Source organism: Lates calcarifer, linkage group LG7_2 (assembly GCF_001640805.2).
Source record: "Lates calcarifer isolate ASB-BC8 linkage group LG7_2, TLL_Latcal_v3, whole genome shotgun sequence".
NCBI lineage: Eukaryota > Metazoa > Chordata > Actinopteri > Centropomidae > Lates > Lates calcarifer.
Genome location: NC_066854.1, coordinates 171176 through 190388, shown reverse-complemented (window position 1 = coordinate 190388; position 19213 = coordinate 171176). Strand labels below are relative to the sequence as shown.

The following is a 19213-nucleotide window of genomic DNA, read 5'->3' as shown; positions in this document are numbered from 1 at the left end:
AGATTTTGATAGGATTTTGTTTTGTTTTATACAAAGCATGTATTCCCTGTGGTTTTATTTTGAAAAGAATCGCCGGAAGTCAGGTTTTCAAGAACGAGCGGAAGTCGTGTGTTTCCGTTATAACGGCTGCCTTGACGCTAGTCCCGAACAGCTGGTTAGCATTTAGGCTATGAGGCTAGCAGGCCAGCTGTGCTTCTGCTGTGTATTACAATGGGAGCTGGACCAAAACATTAGCTCTAATGCTAAATTTAAACAATGCTGTGTCATTAATTAGTCCAGTGATAATTCATTTGAAGGGCCGTGCTAATTAGTTTGCTAACGGCTAGTTAGCCCCGTTAGCCGCGCTCCCAACAACAACAACAAGCAGCAGCAGCAGCTGTCAACACTGAACTCCTGCGTTTCCTCGTTAGCAGCCCGCACGGTTTCACCGCAAAAACGGCACTTTAAAGAAATTCAAATGGAGACAAACGCACCGAAGAGACGAGATAATAAGAAGTCACTGCGTGTGAAGGTAATAAGCCTCGGAAACGCCGAGGTCGGAAAGGTAAGAGACCACCAGTTTATTTTAGACCGAAGACCATAAGGAAATCTGGTAGATTTTAATGATGCGATACTACTAGCTGAGATAAACCTTAAAAAGAGCCTCTCAAGCTCACAAGATAAAAATTTAACTGATATAAAAACGTGTTTAACTCTTAATGATAAACGTTTCTTGTGCTGTTGGTTTCAGGTTTGTGATTCTTTAGGCTCTAATTTGTGCTGCTCATTCTGACGCCAGACTTCAAGTAAAGATCAATCACTTTCACGCGTCCTTGCTTATCACACCTAAAATTCACAGAGTACAGCATGGAGGAATACTTGTTCTGACAAACTCTAACCTTCTGTGAAATTCGGCGTAGATCTTCTTTCACTGAAGTTAAGCAAATAATATTTATATTAACATTTAACACTGCAGTCCTCATCCAGCAGGAACAGCAACAGCTACGGACACTGAACCCGTTAAAACGTTGATATTATAATGAATTAATGTTAACGTGATGGATAACATGCATGCCGAATTAACCTAAGGAATCTCTTTATTCTCAGGGAATCATCCCGTAGGCTTTAGCACGTTTGTATTTTTGCCGAAATGCAAGTTTTACGAAAATTGACAACATCCTCTGTGAAATTCAGGACGTTACATTCTACCAAGTTTATATGACAACTGTAGCGTGAGAAGCAGTTGAAAACATGGATATTATAACGAAGTGATTTCTGCTTATATATATGCCGAATTGTACGTAACGCACTGATTCTAACATGATCAGCATTTATTTTAAAGTACGTTTATGTTTTTCATTTCAGCCGAGGTCTTTTAAACTACTACTACCATCCTCGGTAAAATTCGGCATACATCCTGCTTCTTCAGATTAACTGCCAACATTAAAAATTAGCTTTCCTTCCAGATGTCCTCCTGCTTTCTTAACTTAGCATGAATAGCGACAGCTGCTGGCCTACAAGCAAATAAACCGTTTAAAAACACTGATAGAATGATGAAATGATATGTGCATGGTGGGTGATATATATGCTGAATGTACAGGTAGAACCCACCTTCTTACATAGTGATATATTATTGTAGAACACACCTGTGTTTTTGCCTAAAAGTAAAAGGCCTTTAAATTGTGAGATTTCTGAGGGGAGTCTGGTTTCATTTCTCCTCCCCAGAGCTGCATCATCAAACGCTACTGTGAGAAGAGGTTCGTTCCCAAGTATTTGGCCACTATTGGTATTGACTATGGAGTCACCAAGTAAGTTCCTACCCTGTGTAAGTAATCTATTACTTCATGTTTTATGTGTCATCTTTGGTTTTTTATGTGTAATGTTTTTGATTCTCAGAGTGCAGGTTCGAGACAGAGAAATCAAAGTGAACATCTTCGACATGGCCGGACATCCGTTCTTCTACGAGGTCAGTCAGAAAAAGTTCACTTCATTTTACCTTTATTGTAGATTTTATGTTTGTTTTTAACACTTAAACTTTATTTAACCATGAACCAGCTTCAAGAAAAACATGTTTCTGAAGTAAAGTGGAATTATGTCAGAGGTCATGGATTTTACTGAGCTGTAATGTGGGAACCTGTCAGCAGGTGGTGCTGTTGAAGCAGGAACATTTATACATTCCCTCCCCGCTGTCTCTCAGGTGCGTAATGAGTTTTATAAGGACAGTCAGGGGGTGCTGCTGGTTTACGACGTCGGCCTCAGGGAGAGCTTCGACGCCCTCGACAGCTGGCTGGGCGAGATGAAACAGGAAATGGGCTCTCAGGCGAACATGGACAGCATCGTTTTCATCGTCTGCGCCAACAAGGTCGGACTCTTAAACCCTCAGACGTCTTCACCGTCCTCACGGTTTATGCTGAATGGTTTCATTGATGTGTGCAGGTGGACCTGACGAAGCGGCGAGTGGTGGACGAGGGTGAGGGCCGTCTGTGGGCCGAGTCCAGAGGGTTTCATTACTTTGAGACGTCGGCACAAAGCGGAGAAGGCATCAACGAGATGTTCCAGGTTTATACACAAACACATGTTGATGCACATTATTGTTGTTGTTGTTGTTGTTGTTAAATAAATGGACACCTGTGTGTGTCCATGCAGGCGTTCTTCTCCTCCATCACTGACATGTGTGAAAATGGCGGGAAGCGTCCGGTGTCAGAGGTCAGCGTTGGCTTCACCAAAGAGCAGGCCGACACCATCCGACGCATCCGCAACAGCAAGGACTCATGGGATATGTTGGGCGTCAAACCTGGGGCCACACGGTGAGTAGACAGAAGAGTTTAAAAAGAAATTATTATAATAACTGAATTTGTACGAACTGAATATTTTTAGCAGATTTAATGTTTAAATATAATTATAAAGTTTATACTAGATCATGTGTTATATTTCATTTTTTCAGGTGAATATATTTACAGTCAATATTTATAGAAATAAACTCTGCACGAATTCAAAACAGGGTATGAATATAATTAAAAACAAACTATAGATATAAATGAAAATAAACTGTGCGTATAGTTAATCTAACATTGGTTCCTGCCTCTTTGTTTCCAGGGAGGAGGTGAACAAGGCGTACCGGAAGCTGGCTGTCCTGCTGCACCCGGATAAATGCGTTGCCCCCGGCAGCGAAGACGCCTTCAAGGCCGTGGTGAACGCCCGCACCTCACTGCTGAAAAACATTAAATAACACAAACACACACCTGAAGCCTCTGGTAGAGATCGGACCTCTCGTCACTCAGACGTGGACTCACACACAGCTGCGTGATCAGTGTTTATTTATTGGTATATTTATTTAGCGTAAAGGTCTTGTGTGCCATGTTGCTTGCCACAGTGCTGTATGCCAACCTAACGTCTGGTTTATGATCAGTTTTAACCTATTTACTACATTTTATCTCTAAACTGTTGTGTGTGTTCATGAGCGTGAGTGAGTGAGTGAGTGTATGGAAGATGATGAAGGCCACATGGGAAAATAAAATTCACTTCGGAGTCAGAATTTTAAATTTATAGCCAAATTCTGAGATTAAAGTCGGAATTCTGACAAATTAGGATTTAAATGGTGTAATTCTTAAATCATATTTTTAAAAATGTAAAAATATTCAGGATTTTTTGAAAATGTCAAAATTGTGGGTAGAAACTGTAAATCAGAGAATTAAATTCTGAAAATTAAATCAGAATCAGACTCTATGGATTTAAATCAAATTTTGAAATTAATTCCAATTTTTAAGTCAGAATTGCAAATGTATTGTTTTATAAGAAGAAGTCATAACTCTAAGGCTAAAGACTTCTTGAATTTTCAGATTAATGTCACAATTTGAAAAAAACATCAAATTCAGAGGTTAAGTCAGAATACTGAGAAAAAGCTCTACTTGTTGTGATAATACAGTCAGACTCCTGATGTACAAAAACAAGTCACATTTCTTCTGATTGTTTCACGTGGCCTTCGTCCTTTTCTGTATGTTGATGTGTGGTTTTGAGTTTTTAGTGTGTGTGTGTTTGTGTGCACGTTGTGGCCAGGTTAACATCTTCGTTCTTCCTGTTGGTGATGAAGACGTCAGTAGAGCAGCAGGTCAAAGGTCAGTGTTTAACCTGATTTCACAGTAAAACACATTTAGGTCGACTGCGTTATTAAAAATGAGCAGAGAAACAAATCCAGTCAGTAAAGTTACAGACTAGTGTAATAGAAGTCAATTAATTTCTATGAAATGTGAGTTTTATTCTGGATAAATTCACATTTCACAACTAACTAACTAAACTAATTAATTAGATTCCTAAAGCTTTTTTAAAGCCTGGTTGCCAAATCAGTAGAAGTTAAAGGTGTGATGTGAACAAAGTGCATGTTTAATATTAAAAATACTCTCAAACTTTTATACTTTCCACGTGGCCAAATCTGCCAACTTCACATCCCAAACACAAACACTTTGTTTTCTACTAATCACCAGTTCCTGGGTGATGATTGGTCGATGCAGCTACGGCATCAGAAATGCCAAACCAGTCTAGAACCAACAGGTTTGAGGAGAAAGGACTGTGGGCGTCGAACTACCAGCTTAGCTGGCTCGTTATTGCAGGAACCAGTTGTCTGCTGTTTACTGAATGGGTGTGGTTAGCGTCATCTGCTGTAATTTGTTCCTTCAAAAGATCCATTTCATTTTAATCAAATTCTAAATTTCTAAACTTAAACGATTGTTACATTTCATGAAAATCTGTTCCCTAAAGTGAATAATTTGTGCCTCCTTACTGTTTGTGCCTCATATTTAGATTCATAATTTCCTCCCTTCAGTTTTGTTCATAACATCATTAGTTTGCTAACTTGGTCCTCTTAACATTCTTTTCATCGAAAATTTGTTCCCTTAAATTACTAATCTCTGGCTCCTGCTGTCAAATTTGTTCCTTCAAATCACAAATTTTCAACCTCACATCCATTATTTTTGTATCAAATTCAAAATTAGACTTGAATACCTTACGTGACTGATCGTCATTTGTCCTCAAATGACTTTTTTCTCTCATATTCATATTTGGTTCTGTTTAGTTTTTTGTTACATTTCTAAATTGTTCCCCTCATATTTGTAATTTGTACCCTCATTTGTTCCCTAAATCTACCGAACTGTTCCCTCAAAATTTATTTTTAATGGTTATCTTTGGATATTTATTCTTGATCTCCAATATAAAACTGTTCCCTGAAAATACTAATTATGTAATTTGTTCCCTCAAGTAATTTGAGACATTCTTTCATAATACAAAATACTCCTTGTGAGTGTTTTAATTGCGTTTCCCTTTTAATATCAAATACTACCTTACTCATTCCCTAAGATTAGCCAAGTTAACCAATTAATGTTTTTTTGGAATATTACTCTCTTTTGACCAGAAAAACTGTAAATAAGCAGCAATTTTGTTCCTTTACTTCTTGTTAAAAGTGTCAGACAGTGACGATGTCTTTACCTGAACAGGAACATTTACATGGCTGATGATGACGGGATGTTTATCATCGGGATATCAAACTAAAACAAAGACTCGTGTCCGTTTACTGACTTTTTACCACGTCTGTCCATCTGTGACAGAAACAGAAGCATCTTGTTAAAGCAGAAAGAAGTGTTTCATACTGTAAAGAACTGACAGACAGCATGGATATGTTATCATAGTTTTATATTTTTACATACGTGTATCCACAGGAATGAAAACACACAGACTGAGCGTCCACTTGTCAATTTAATGAGATTTTTTGGGGGTTTGACAGAATTTGAGATTTGACTGTGACCAGTTCTGTAGAAATTTTAATTGAATTTGTACTCTGTTTTATTTAAAAAAAAATACTACACACTCAGATGTGGCATTGTTAGCACTTTTTTGCATTAAATAAAATCCAGAATATACTAAATTTAATTTTTTAGTATAATCTGGATGAACACACTAAAAACACCTAAAATAAAAATCCCAGTAAATCGATAAATGGAACGTACAGAGTGTTTTTGATGTACAGCGTCCGCCAATCACACGTATCAAACGTTATTTAAATTTATTTTGTCTGTCTGCATATCAGTGTGTTCTGTGTTATAACCACATATTATTTATTTTGTATGATGAACAGACGGTTTAAAAACATCAGACTCGCTGATGGATACTGAGACTGTGAGTGAGAGAGTGTGTGTTTGAGGAATGTGTGTTCAGTTATTCGCGTGTTATTTCGTCACAGATTGACCTCCGTACCTCATGACTGTGACTTCAGTCACACTTTAATCATCTGACGAGTCGATGATGTGTTTCCTGTCGCCTTTGGACAGTCTTAAAGGTCACACTTTCACAGTAATGCAGAGGAAGAAGAGCGTCGAAGAGAAGGGAGGAAAATGATTTTTAATTTTACCCACATCAGTGACGACGTCGTCATAGAGTCACATGTCAACAGTTTCACACTTCAAATCGTTCTTTCAGTTGACTGTGAAGAGTGTGTGTTTGTGTGAGTGTGTGTGAGTGTGTGTTACAGTCTCACTGTGGTTCTTGTAAGTGCACGTTCTACTGGATTGTTTTTGAAATAATAAAAAGACAAAAATCATTTCTCTGACTTCAGCCTGTCTGTCAGTGTTTCCTCTTTTACATCCGTCTCTGTTCAGACTTTACAGTCAGGATGTTTTTAAAAAGTATGCATGTTTTTTAAAAACAATTTTACAACAATTTAAAATTAGGACATTATATAAAATAAGGATTTTTTGTTTAAAAGTCGGGACACTGAAAAGTGAGGACAGGAAAAAAGCAATGCACTTAAATATCATGATTCATTTTCATATAAGTTTGTAATCGTCACACTGATTCCTGAATCAATATTTACTTTTATTTACACTGTGCTAATGTAATAATTGCTAGCAGCTAACAGTTAGCCTGGGAGCTAGCTGGTTAGCCTGCTAGCATTAGCACGTGAACTGGAAAGCAGCCTGAAATCAGCGTTTTTGTAAATCCTCATGTTTAAAGGCACCACTGTGATACTGAATCAAATATTTAAAAACTGCAATTCATATCACATCAGGATGTAAACATATCATCCCAGTCTGAATATTTAGAGAACAATACAGAGGGAGTATTGTGAGGACTGTATTGTAAGTTAGAATATCCTGGATTTTTTTGGTGATTTTTTTGACATCCAGGAATATTCTTCAAAATAATTATTGATTAATTTTTGATTTCTTTGTGATTTCAGGTCGTTAACATCTCGAGGTCAGCAGGTCTGCGACATGAAGCTGAACTCCATGTTAGAAACTCTGAGTTTTGTTTGACTGTTTGGATCGTACATGTTTCTACTGTACAAACTGTGAACTACACACTGAACCACAATCTGACCTGGTTGGATGTTTTCCAATCCTATCACACACCTGAACACACACACACACACACACACACACACCACACACACACACACACACACACACACAGCTAATCTGTCCTATTAATGAGCAGCCATTTGTCTCTGTTTCAGGGATTCCTGTTTGGGATTAACACACACTCAGACATCTGCTGGTTAACATCATTACACAAAGCTTCTCCGCCTCAGTTTACCTCCCTCTCTCCTGTGTCTGTCGTTCTGTGTTTCTTCTCCTCCGTCGTTTGTTTTTGGATATGTGTCTTTCAGAGGATTTTGGACAAACTTCATCCTCGGCCTCCACAAGTTTTACTCTCATGAAGGTAAATTAAACAAATATAAAGACTTAAAGCAGCTTTTAACTTTGATTTGTGGTTCATTATCATTTTAATTTCTTACATTCATATATTTTTTTTGCAGGTTTCCTGAGGGGAACAAGCCAAACAAATGAGGACAGAAGTTTTGAAAACAAAGTCCCTGCAAGACCTCACGGACATTTAATAGTAAAATTAACTAATTGTTGATGGTGAGTTTCGACTTTAAGAGGCATTTTACAAGAACTTAAGAACAAACCCAGAGATGGAAAGATACAAAGAAGATGTGGAATGAAAACAGTAAAGCAGAGGAAATGAAAACGACAGGAGAAAGAAGAAATCAAGGAAAAGGAAACAAAAAGCGATCAGGGAGATGGACTTAAAGACCAAAAACTGAGTATTAAAAAGGACGAAAGAGAAGAGGAAGAAACTGAGAAAGGAGGAGAAACCGACTCGCTGATGAGCCTGGTGTTGGACGCTTCATCTGGATAAAACAACCAACGCTACAACAAGTAGGTACAAAACATTCAACCAGAGCTGGGTGTGTTTTTTTAGTATCGAATAAAATGTGTTTATATTGCAAGTTAAACATTTAACATCTGATTAGAATACTTCATTCTTTATACTTATTTTTTAAGATTTTATGTTTAAACTTTAGAGATTATTTGGTTCAGTGCAACAAAGGGTTTTATAGAAAAATAAGGAATCAAAGAAACTACACACGTTTTAAACTAAAATACAGTTTATAAAAGAATCTAACAAATGTCAACATTTAGCAGGACTTTAACCTGTCGTCTCATTAAATCTGCATTAATAGATTTGTTTTGGCCACTTGGGGGCAGTAGAGAAAGCTGGAAACTCAACATATGACAAATCAGCTTGTAATGTAGTGACCGTCGCTTCCACGTCCAGCTGTTACAGAGCAACACAATCGTCCCATCGATAACGTCAGTAATTACTCATGGAGTTCCTCAGGGTTCAACTCTCAGTCCTTTAAGTGTCTGACAACATGATGGACAGGATTCCTCCAGAGGACAGAGCTTTTTATTAAAGAGGAAGATCCTTTCAGTTTAACCAGAAACATCTCTATATATCACCACCAGACTCCAGTGATGAAATCAGGTATTTTACCGAGCAGATTCTGCCTCGATCTGTTAGTTTCTACATAAGAACAAACAGCAATAACAGCTTTAATTAGGATAGGTAGGTCAGTTAGAGATGACGCCTGGTCCAGAAAACCTGCTGTGCATTAAAGGCTTTCTGATTGGACTACCAAGGATGACATTTAAACTTAAGAACTTTACATGCTAATCAATTAATAGGGGTCTAATTAACCAGTGCAGCTCAGTCCAGGTGAAGTAAATCAGTATTTTCTTCCGGACGTGTCCTCCTCTGCTTCCATCAAGAGTCGGTTTGGATCCAGCAGGTCACTGTGCTGTAATCTGATTGTCAGCCCTAAAACCTGGACCGGACCCGGGCCAGCACCACGTGTTCAGGCCAACTGGTCCGCTCAGAGGCCCTGCTGGGTTTTTGGCAAAGAGACAATCTGATCAACTGAGGATGCAGAGTGTTTACAACACAGTCTGAGATCTGAGTCCTACAGTTTACCACCAGGCCAAAGGATGGGAGAGGAAGGTTTCTGGATGGATGGATGGATGGATGGGTGGATGGGTGGACGGATGGATGGATGGATGGATGGACGGATGGATGGGTGGATGGATGGATGGATGGATGGATGGATGGATGGATGGGTGGTACTACCGAAAATGTTGAGTCTGTAGCTAATAGAGTTCTATTGTTACTGTATACCTCCTGCACCAATCAGGTCATAGACGTAACCATGGGCGATGGCGACGGTGAGGACGACGAGCGTAGCGTGCTAGAGAACGGCGACTGCGAGGTGGCGCAGCAGACCAGTGACATCACCTTCAGCACCAACATAAACCCCGCCCCCGGCCTGAGGAAGAAACAGCTGCTGTGGCAAAACGCCGTCAGAAACATCATCGACCAGCATAACCTGTACTCATTGAGGCTCGCCGGAGGCCTGGAGAGAGGGAGACACCGCATCACCGTCACCGACGCCTACATCGCTGACATCAACAGGTACAGACAGTGATGTCATCAACAGGTAGAATGACATGAATTTAGTAACACAAAGCAGGGAGCTTAAAAGAAACTGAATTTATGAAGTGGTTTAAGATGAATTTGAGTTAATCTTAAATTAACTAATAGTTAACTTAATTTTATTGCAATCTTTAATTAGATTATGTGTTGTTTATGTGTTAATCTAAAATTTAGTTACAGTTTAATTCTTGAGTTTGCTTAATCTTAAATTAGTTGATTTAATCTTGATTTTAATTCATCAGTTGATTTAATCTCGATGTCAGTATTAATTTCTGAGGTAACTTAATCTCGTTCTCAGAATTTTGTTTTTTCTGGTTTTTCTGAGCTGGTTTTCCCTGGATTTTGTCTCACAGGCAAATCCGCAATAAGGCGTCTCGCGGAGCATTCTGGCAGAAGCGGCGCTCGTCCGCAGCTCGTATCCACCCGACGACGCCGAGGATCACCGCAGCAGCACAGACAAAATACGACTCTCTCGGCGATGCTGATTTCTTTGTATCATGGGGATCGACAGTGCGAGGCGTCTTCATTCCCGCGCTGCAACACACATTCAAGTAAAGATACACAAACAGAAACACACAATTATTTAAAGGTTTAACTTTTTGACAGTTTTTAATTTAACATTTTATTGAATTTTTGTAAACCAAAACTTTTTTATACTTTGTATGTGAATTTATTAACTAATAGTAATTATTTTAATTACTTTTCTTTAAAATATCTGTACAATACATTTATTAATAACTTTGATTTAACAAGTTTTTAAATTGTTATTTATTTTATTATTTGTTTAAAGTATTTTTTTCTTTATATACAACATGAAAAGGTCTGCAGATCTGGAGCAGCTGTACCAGCAGTTTTCCTCCGGTCAGAGAAGAACGTCTCTGGTCGTCACCAACGTCATCGACGTCCTCACCAGGCTCCTCATCTCGCTGCTGACATGGCCGCCAGGCTGGGGGGATGTCGCCTCTGATTGGCTGACCGGCCTGTCTGTCGTCCTGTGGGCGGGGATCTGCGTGCTGGCTCTAACCAGGAGGGAGGTGATGTCGTCACCGCAGTGGCTGAGGTATGCTGGGAAATGTGGAGTTTTACTAAGATATGACAGTAAGACCAGACTGTAGTACTTGTACCTGCTGGTACTGCAGTACTCCATCAGTCCTGGACCCTGTCTGTCTCTCAGGTACCTGTCTGTGGTCAGCTGGTTGTCTCAGACCGTCCAGGTGTTGGTCGGTGTGTTCAGCTGGGCGGAGAGCGATCACTCCTGGTACGTCTTCTTCACCCTGTTCTCCACCTACACCCTGCTGCCCCTCCCCCTGCTCTGGTCCATCGTCGCCGGGGCAACCACCTCCACCCTGCACCTGGTGGTGGACTTCTGCTGTCACTATGGCGACCACACCTTCATCAGGAAGGTTTGATTTTCTCTTTTCTTTTTCTAACTTCCCTCTCTTTTCCTGACTCTCTCAGTCTTCCTCTAACTGTGTGTCGTTGTGTCGTTGTGTATATCTCACGCTGTCGTACCTGTACAGATGTTGTCGAAGGCACTGTTGTACCTGGCCATGAACACGGCCGGCCTCTTCATCCACTACCTGTCGGACCGGACTCAGAGACAGGCTTTCCTGGAGACCAGACGCTGCATCGAGGGACGAGTCCGACTGGAGAGAGAGAACCACAGACAGGTGAGTTCATGTCAACGACCGGCTGGAGGAAACCTGTAGAGGGCAGTAGAGAGTTCACACAGACAAACTACAAAACCCAAAACTCCATGTCTACAAAACTACAAAACCAGACAGGTTTGGTTTTTGTTTGGTGTCCTGCAGGAGCGTCTGCTGATGTCCATCCTGCCTCGTTTCCTGGTCCTAGAGATGATCGCCGACATGGCCACGATGGACGAATATGTGCTGCCTCAGCAGTTCCACAAGATCTACATCCACCACTACAAAGACGTCAGGTAGACGCACCGACACGACACGACACGACCACACCTGTTCACACCTGTCATTTTAACTAATGCAGCTTTAAAGTCATGGAAAATTACAAAGCATGAAACTCAGCAGCTTAAAATGTGACTTTAATCAGAGTTTTTCATTTTAACACTTTTTAAATATTCTTCTTCTTCTCTGATTTTAATCACTCGTTTCTGATCTCCTCTCTCTGCAGCATCCTGTTCGCAGACATCATCGGCTTCACTTCCCTCTCGCTGATTCTCTCGGCTCAGGATCTCGTTAAAACTCTTAACGAACTCTTTGGCCGCTTCGACAGGCTCGCCGAGGTCCAAACGATAAGTGAAATAAAGATGAGATCCATCAGATAATGATGGTTAATAACCACAGTGGGCTCTCTGTGTTTTCAGGAGCATCAGTGTTTGCGTATTAAGATCCTGGGTGACTGTTATTACTGCGTATCAGGAGTCCCAGAGCCTCAGAGAGGACACGCTCGCTGCTGCGTGGAGATGGGCCTCAGCATGATCAACACTATACGGTAAATAAACACACACTGATACAACAACAGACACTGTTTACATGAAGCTTCACTGAGATGTTGATGTGTGGCAGCTATGTTCGTCGGGAGCTGCAGCAGGAGGTGGACATGAGGATCGGAGTCCACTCTGGTTCGGTTCTTTGTGGCGTTCTGGGTCTTCAGAAGTGGCAGTTTGACATCTGGAGCTGGGACGTCGACATCGCCAACAGTCTGGAGGCTGCAGGAATGCCAGGGTCAGACTCACACATTGATGCACACTATTCTTCCTACAGATAGTCCTTTCAGTTGGGTGTTTTGATGATAGCTGAGGTGCAGATCAGTTAAAAAGACTCAGAAGTCTTTAAAAACCAGAGTTCATCTCTGATATCCAGGAGACTGACAGAAATATCAAGAATTAGAAACCCAGTTTGGTGTTTGTTACAGCCACAGTACTTCCTGTTTCAGAAGGAGAAGAGGATCATGGGTAGTATACACTGTTGGGGAGTGTTCCAATTCAGTGAGTTTACACGTGTGTTGTATTTCCGGTCCTCACCTCAGGCAGATCCACATCTCTCGGGCCACCCTGGACTGCCTGGGGGGCCTCTATGAGACGGAGGCGGGACACGGCCAGGAACGCAACGAGTTTCTGCGCAAACACAACATCGACACGTACCTGATCCGCCCAGCGCCACGGGAGGAGGCCGAGCCGCCGAAAGCGAGGCGGCCGAGTTACGACGAGATGACGACCTGGAGCGCAGAGCTGCCGTTCGGAGACATCCTGGGAATGAACTTCGTAAGAACGATAGAAACTTTTACAACAAAAACGTCTGACTTTGTGCTGACTGTTGTTGTCTAATGTTCTCCCTGTGCTGCCTCATAGATCCTCGCCACGTTCACCAATGGCTCGCTGACCCAGCTGCCCAATCAGATCGCGGCTCAGAGGTCAGGATCACGAGAGGTCAACAAGAGGATCCGGCAGGCCATGGAGGTTCGGAGCAGTGAGCGAATGAGGAAGGAGCACATCACCACCTTCACTCAGGTGTTCAAGGACTCCTACATGGAGGGAAAGGTAATGACGTGACTCCCTCTGCTTGTTTTGAGGTGTAACAGCAGTTTGACCGTTAATCGTCCTGTTTCTCTCTCGCAGTACTCCCAAATGAGAGATGAACTCTTCAAGTCCAACATGGTTTGTTCTTTCATCCTGCTGCTGCTGCTGATGGCCGTCCAAGCTCTGATCCCCGCCCCACGGTACATCTGTTTTTTCATTTATAGACCTCCTCCATGTTTTACACCTCTCATATATAAAAGACTACATCATCAGCATACAGTGAAATACTCCTCACACTTTTTACCACAATCTGATGATTTAACTCCACATATTAAAGAAAATAAAGCAGGAGACAATATTTTACCCCTAATGAATTTTGAAACCAACCAGTTTTAGGCATTTTTACACAATCTTCAGTTGCACCTGACATAATATCAACCTGCTGTCTCCAAGTCGTCACCTCCTCCATGTTTCTGTACAGGTGGTGTCCAATGGTTGCTCAGTTCATAATCAGCAGTAGTGTTTACTCCCTGCTCCTGTTGCTCACTCTGGGGGAGGAGTTTAAGTGTTGCCCCGCCCCTCTTCAGTCACTCTGTTGCTGGATTCATGAAACCAAGAGTGCCCGGACGCTGCTCACGCTCACTGCCATCACCGTCAACTTTGGAGTTGCCTCCTCAGACATCGTAAGTCTGAAGTCTGAAGTTTCTTCTCTCAAGGTCAAAAAGAAAATATTGAAGGCAACTTTCAGTTTTAAAAATTGTCCAAAAATTAAACTTGAATATCACAGACTGAGGAATAGATGATAATATGTTGCTATATTTAACTTTCTGTTTGTTGACAGTAACTGTGTTGAGGCAACACAATGCAAAGGTTGCTAGGCTGCACATTAAGCCAACTAACTTGTAAAGTTGCTCAGTCATAATTGTCTTATATGTCAACTAATTTTAAGGAACCCTACTGGAATATTTGCCCAAAAAGTTGCCCTGTTTATCAACTTTTGGCAACAAGAGTAATCAGTCAACTTTGGTGTCATCTTCACCTCCTTCCTTCCCTCCTCCAGCTGTGGTGTGATTCGTCAGACACTCACATTAACAGCAGTGACTCCCTGCTGGCTCCGCCCACCTCCACCTGGCCTGACATCAACATCTGTACGAATCCAGAGGTGCGTCCAAACGCTCAGTGAACGTTCTAAAACATTATCATATCGCTGTGATTAACGACCTTCCTCCTTGTGTACAGTACATGGTGCTGAGCGGCGTGGTCGCCATGGTTACCTGTACGGTGTTCCTCAGGTTGAGTTGTGTGTTGAAGCTCGCCGTCCTCCTGTTGGCCGCCGCCCTCTACACCTACCTCATGGAGACGCACAGGTGAGCTCAGTATCACAGCTGAGGATGTGCTAAGCTAGCTTGTAGCTGGTCAGTGTTTGTAACTACAACAAATAGTTTTTCCTGTGTTGCTCAGGTCTCATCACTTGTGTAGGAACGGAGTTTGTGTCGTTCTCATGGTGATGTTTGTGGTTGCTGTTCTCTACAACAGCAGACAGGTGAGTTCTACTGGGTTCTACTGTGTTGTGTTGAAAAGACAGAATTAGTAAATCATTTCATCTGTTCTATGTTTCTGTGTTTTCTCTTCTTCGTTGGTAGCTGGAGGCGACGGCCCGGCTGGACTTCCTGTGGCGCCTCCAGGCGAGGAAGGAGGTGGAGGACATGAAGGAGCTGAGGGAGCACAACGAGTGTCTGCTGCTCAACATCCTGCCCGCCCACGTCGCCCAGCACTTCCTGGAGAGAGATCGCGACAACGAGGTACTCTCACCTGTCCACAGGTGTGTCGGTGTGTACCCAGGAGCGCCTGTGGCAGGATCTGGTCTTTGTGGTGGTTTTGCAGAGACCCTGACCCGCGCAGGTTTTCACTGTGTGTGTGTGTTTGTGTTCAGGAGTTGTACTCGCAGTCGTATGAGCGAGTCGGCGTCCTCTTCGCCTCCCTGCCGGGTTTCTCCGACTTCTACGAGCAGAAGGAGCTCGTTCATCAGCACGTTGAGTGTCTCCGCCTCCTCAACCACATCATCACCGACTTCGATGAGGTCTCACACAAACACACACAATCACACAAAAACACAAAGACACATGTTTTGTCTTTATTTGGTCAAACTCGGACCAAATTTGACTGGTTTACCTTTGTTTTATCACAAAATTCTTCCATAAAAATATATAAATTCTCTGAAACTTAAAGCACAGTTTGCTGCACAGCCTGAAAACATTTATTTTAACACTTTGAACCAAAGATTAATTTATTATTTCCCATCACAGCTTTAAAATGATCAGTAAAACACCTTAAAGAAAACTCAGTGCTCTGTCTCTCTCTGTCTGCAGCTGTTGGAGGAGTGTTATTTCCAGGAGGTGGAGAAGATTAAAACCATCGGTAGTTCGTACATGGCAGCGTCTGGTCTCTCTCCTGACAGACAGGTCAGTGGTTAAACTAAAAAAAGCTGCGTTCAGCGTCTTTCTGTTTGTTTAACGTGTGTTTGTGTTCAGGAGTGTGAGGACGGCTGGCATCACCTCAGTGAGTTGGTCCTGTTCGCTCTGGCCATGCAGGAAACACTCAAACACATCAACACACACACAGGAAACAACTTCCAGCTCAGAGTCGGTGCGTACAACACACACACACACACACATTTTAACACATGGTGACGATTTAACGAGTAAAACTGTTAAACTATTTCAATACAGTGATTAAAAAACAGTGGAAACTTCTGTTTCATGATGTTCACAGCAACAAAAAGGAAAAGTGAGAAGAAAACATATTCAAAAATAATAGAAAACACAGTTTGATGGAAGCAAATACTTTAAGTATTTACAGTATTTTAACAGGTTTATTTTATTAATATTCAGTTATTTAAAGTCTTTTTAGTTTTAAGGTTTTAATATTGTTTTATTTTATGCATTGTTAAGGTATTTGAATATTTTAAGTGTCTTTTATATTATTATTTCTTGTATTATTTATATCAGATATTTTAAAGTATTTTTGATGTTTTCTTTAAATTTTTTGTTAGTATTGAAGTTTTTTTTTTAATATGTATTTTTTAATTTTTGTATTAAGTTTTTCTAAAATATATTTTAATGACTTTGTAAATTTGTTAGTGTTTTTCTAAGTAATGTTTTTAAAGTGTTTTTGAAAAGTATTTCAGGTCTGGATTACAAAATAATTACCAGCTCTGCAGTTTTTAAAAGTCTGTTTTATTCAGTTAAGTTTTTAAAATATTAAAGTTATGGAAATATGATTAAATATATTTTATATTAAGTTTGTTATAATGTGTATTTTGTAATTTGTTGTTTAAAATGTAGTTTATGTGTCGTCTTCAGGTATCGCTCACGGTCCCGTGATCGCAGGTGTGATCGGTGCCACCAAACCTCAGTACGACATCTGGGGGTCGACGGTGAACATGGCGAGCAGGATGGAGAGCACGGGAGTCAGCGGGAGGATACAGGTGAGCACACCTGTCTGTGGGAGGGATTTTATCTTTATATGATGTTTATAATCTAACACCTGCCTCCCAACATCAGGTCCCAGAATCAACCAGCTGTATTCTGGTGGAGCGAGGATTCCTACGGCAACTCAGAGGGAACATTTACGTCAAAGGCATCAGTGAACGCCACGGCAAGGTGAGACGCAAAACAACATGCTGAGATGAAATCCTGAAATATTTGTCTCGTAATTCTGACAAAAACTCGTAGAAATCAATCGCTAAATTAACTCTATCTCATGTTACAAGAAAATTATCATATAATTACAAACTCTACAGTACTCACAAGATCTTTGATAAAATATTACAAACTTTTTTCGTAAATATGAGAAAAATATCTTGTTACTATCGGAAAAATAACTTGTAAATATGATAAATATGGAATATTTATATAGTCTCGAAATGTGTGTAGATTTTCATGTAAACATGATTTAAAAGATTTTATAAAAATATTCAGCTTCAGCTAAATCCAGTGCAGGATTTTAACATCTTCTTCATGATTTAACTGCCACAGTGTTTTTGTTTTTATCAGTCACACAAACTGAGAGTTTGTGATATCTTTTCTGTTTCCATCAGATTCGGACGTTTTTCATGAGCAGTCGGGAGGAACGGTCGAGTTTCATGGAGCGCGGCGGTGGGCGGGGCTTCAGTCTGAACAGGAACACGCTGGGAGCTGTGGTCTACAGTCTGGTCCAGGCCAGGAAGAGAGAGAAACTGAGGGAGGAGAACGGAGGGTTTCACCTGGTGGAGGCTTCGTAGGACGACGAGGGATCGGACATCTACGACCTTCTGTTACAGGCAGGTGTGAAGGGGTCAAAGGGCACGAATGATAGAGTTTCATCCTTTATTTGAGGTTTTTCACATTAAAAGCTTGGTTCCTCCCTTTTCAAGAAGACCTTTAATGTGAAAAATAGGCAGGAAGATGATGAATTAGAGCTGTGGACGATAACGAGACGACAGATAAACATGGAGTTTTCAGTTGAGGTAGATGAAGAAGTGACTTGAAGGAGCCAATGGAGAATTCATGACTTTGTTTCCGAGCTGTTTAAAGTTCAGTTCTCAGGGTTTGTCGACTTTCCGCAACAAAACTCTTCTTTTTTTAAATCTGTCTTTTTGTGCCTTTTTTTTGGCACCTTTTGGACAGTTATAAACACCTGAGTCAGAGCAGGACGTCCACGTCACTGTGACCTGAGGAAACATTGGAGGATGTAAGGAGAAGACTTTCGTGTTTGGTAACGTTTTAGCTTTTACTCAGACTTTTCTCAACTCGTCTCTACATCGTCTCTGGTTTTGGACAAAAACAGACTCAAAGTGACGACCTCTGCACGGTTACTTAAACTGACCACAAGGTGGAGCTGCTGCCACATTAGGATTACACGCTGATCGTTATTCAGTGGTTTAATGTCGTGGACGATCAGTTTAGATTTCAGCTCTTTACTTTGGATGTTTTTGGATTTAATTAAAGGACAAATGTATCTGGAACAAACACTATTTTATGTTTAATTCATTTCCTGTGGATCAAAAATGAAATGTTTGCCGATTTTTATATTTTTGATTTATGTCTGTTTGGAATTTACACGTGAAAACTTCAATCAAATACAAATTTACCTCTTGAAAAGAAGGAGTTGATATTTTCTGTCAGTTTCAGAGAACGTCAACTTAGAAAAAGATTAAATAAAATCAATCAAAACCTCAGTGGATGTTCCAGAAGTTACAGGCGTCTTTTGTGTTTTTCTTTCTGTCCTTGATGTTGAATTCTCCCAGCATCACTTGACCTTGACCTCACCTGACCCACGAGAAATCCCATTTTTATAGTTCCAGTTTTAGTCAAGAAAAATGTTGGTGACCTTTGTTCTCTGACTGAAACTCTGAGAAAAGACCTGAGCTGAGATTTACAGACAAACTAAAAGACTTTTAGTTTCTTTATAGTTTTAAACAAATTGAAATGTTGTGTTAAGATCTGAAACTCCGACTGTCTGATGTTTGAGCTGAGAGCGATGTCTTCATCAGACTCCGGGAGAAAATGAAATCGCAGCGAATAAACGAAGCTTTGAGTTGTGAATTAAAGAGTTTCATCAGAAGATGTCTTCAGTGTGAGCTGGGCTTTAACCAGCAGCTGCTCCTCGTCTCTTTGTTGGTTAATAACTAATCACTGAGGCTGATAAACTCCTTCAGCTGCTGCTCTCTTTATTTTCTCACAGTTTAGCCTCTGAAACCTGCAAAGAAAATGTTTTACCAGACGAATCCACTCAGGAATCAAATGTTTCAACACATATTTCATCACCTTTGTTTTTCTACAGCGGCTGTTTAAAAATCTGATGATGTGACAGAAACAGAGCAGGAAAATTCACCGATGACGTCAATAAACCACAAACTGTCATATTTCTTGT

General features: G+C 40.8%; 2 protein-coding genes across 2 annotated transcripts; both read left to right on the top strand.

The window, feature by feature from the left end:
- The first annotated feature begins 90 nt into the window (after window positions 1–90).
- On the top strand, window positions 91–6565 carry dnajc27 (DnaJ (Hsp40) homolog, subfamily C, member 27). Its single transcript, XM_018667143.2, has 7 exons — window positions 91–544; window positions 1705–1787; window positions 1876–1945; window positions 2177–2341; window positions 2416–2538; window positions 2626–2786; window positions 3076–6565. The coding sequence occupies exons 1-7, from the start codon at window positions 458–460 to the stop codon at window positions 3206–3208; spliced, it is 822 nt and encodes a 273-aa protein (XP_018522659.1). The 5' UTR covers window positions 91–457; the 3' UTR covers window positions 3209–6565.
- A 2826-nt stretch (window positions 6566–9391) lies between these two features.
- si:ch211-132f19.7 (adenylate cyclase type 8) lies at window positions 9392–18533 on the top strand. Its single transcript, XM_018667131.2, has 23 exons — window positions 9392–9780; window positions 10155–10352; window positions 10622–10861; window positions 10976–11204; window positions 11322–11471; window positions 11613–11743; window positions 11953–12064; window positions 12146–12273; window positions 12348–12506; window positions 12811–13045; window positions 13133–13321; window positions 13400–13500; window positions 13782–13983; window positions 14361–14462; window positions 14540–14667; window positions 14762–14843; window positions 14944–15102; window positions 15234–15380; window positions 15670–15762; window positions 15832–15946; window positions 16663–16787; window positions 16864–16962; window positions 17400–18533. The coding sequence occupies exons 1-23, from the start codon at window positions 9401–9403 to the stop codon at window positions 17580–17582; spliced, it is 3687 nt and encodes a 1228-aa protein (XP_018522647.1). The 5' UTR covers window positions 9392–9400; the 3' UTR covers window positions 17583–18533.
- The last annotated feature ends 680 nt before the right edge of the window (window positions 18534–19213 follow it).

Excerpts from the sequence above, each read along its gene's own strand:
- dnajc27 (XM_018667143.2), top strand. The coding sequence starts at position 458 with ATGGAGACAAACGCACCGAAGAGACGAGATAATAAGAAGTCACTGCGT. Across the intron at positions 2,539-2,625 it reads GCATCAACGAGATGTTCCAG|GCGTTCTTCTCCTCCATCAC; the intron begins GTTTATACACAA and ends GTGTCCATGCAG. Across the intron at positions 2,787-3,075 it reads GTCAAACCTGGGGCCACACG|GGAGGAGGTGAACAAGGCGT; the intron begins GTGAGTAGACAG and ends CTTTGTTTCCAG.
- si:ch211-132f19.7 (XM_018667131.2), top strand. The coding sequence starts at position 9,401 with ATGGATGGATGGATGGATGGATGGATGGGTGGTACTACCGAAAATGTT. Across the intron at positions 15,103-15,233 it reads AGAGAGATCGCGACAACGAG|GAGTTGTACTCGCAGTCGTA; the intron begins GTACTCTCACCT and ends GTTTGTGTTCAG. Across the intron at positions 15,763-15,831 it reads GTCTCTCTCCTGACAGACAG|GAGTGTGAGGACGGCTGGCA; the intron begins GTCAGTGGTTAA and ends GTTTGTGTTCAG.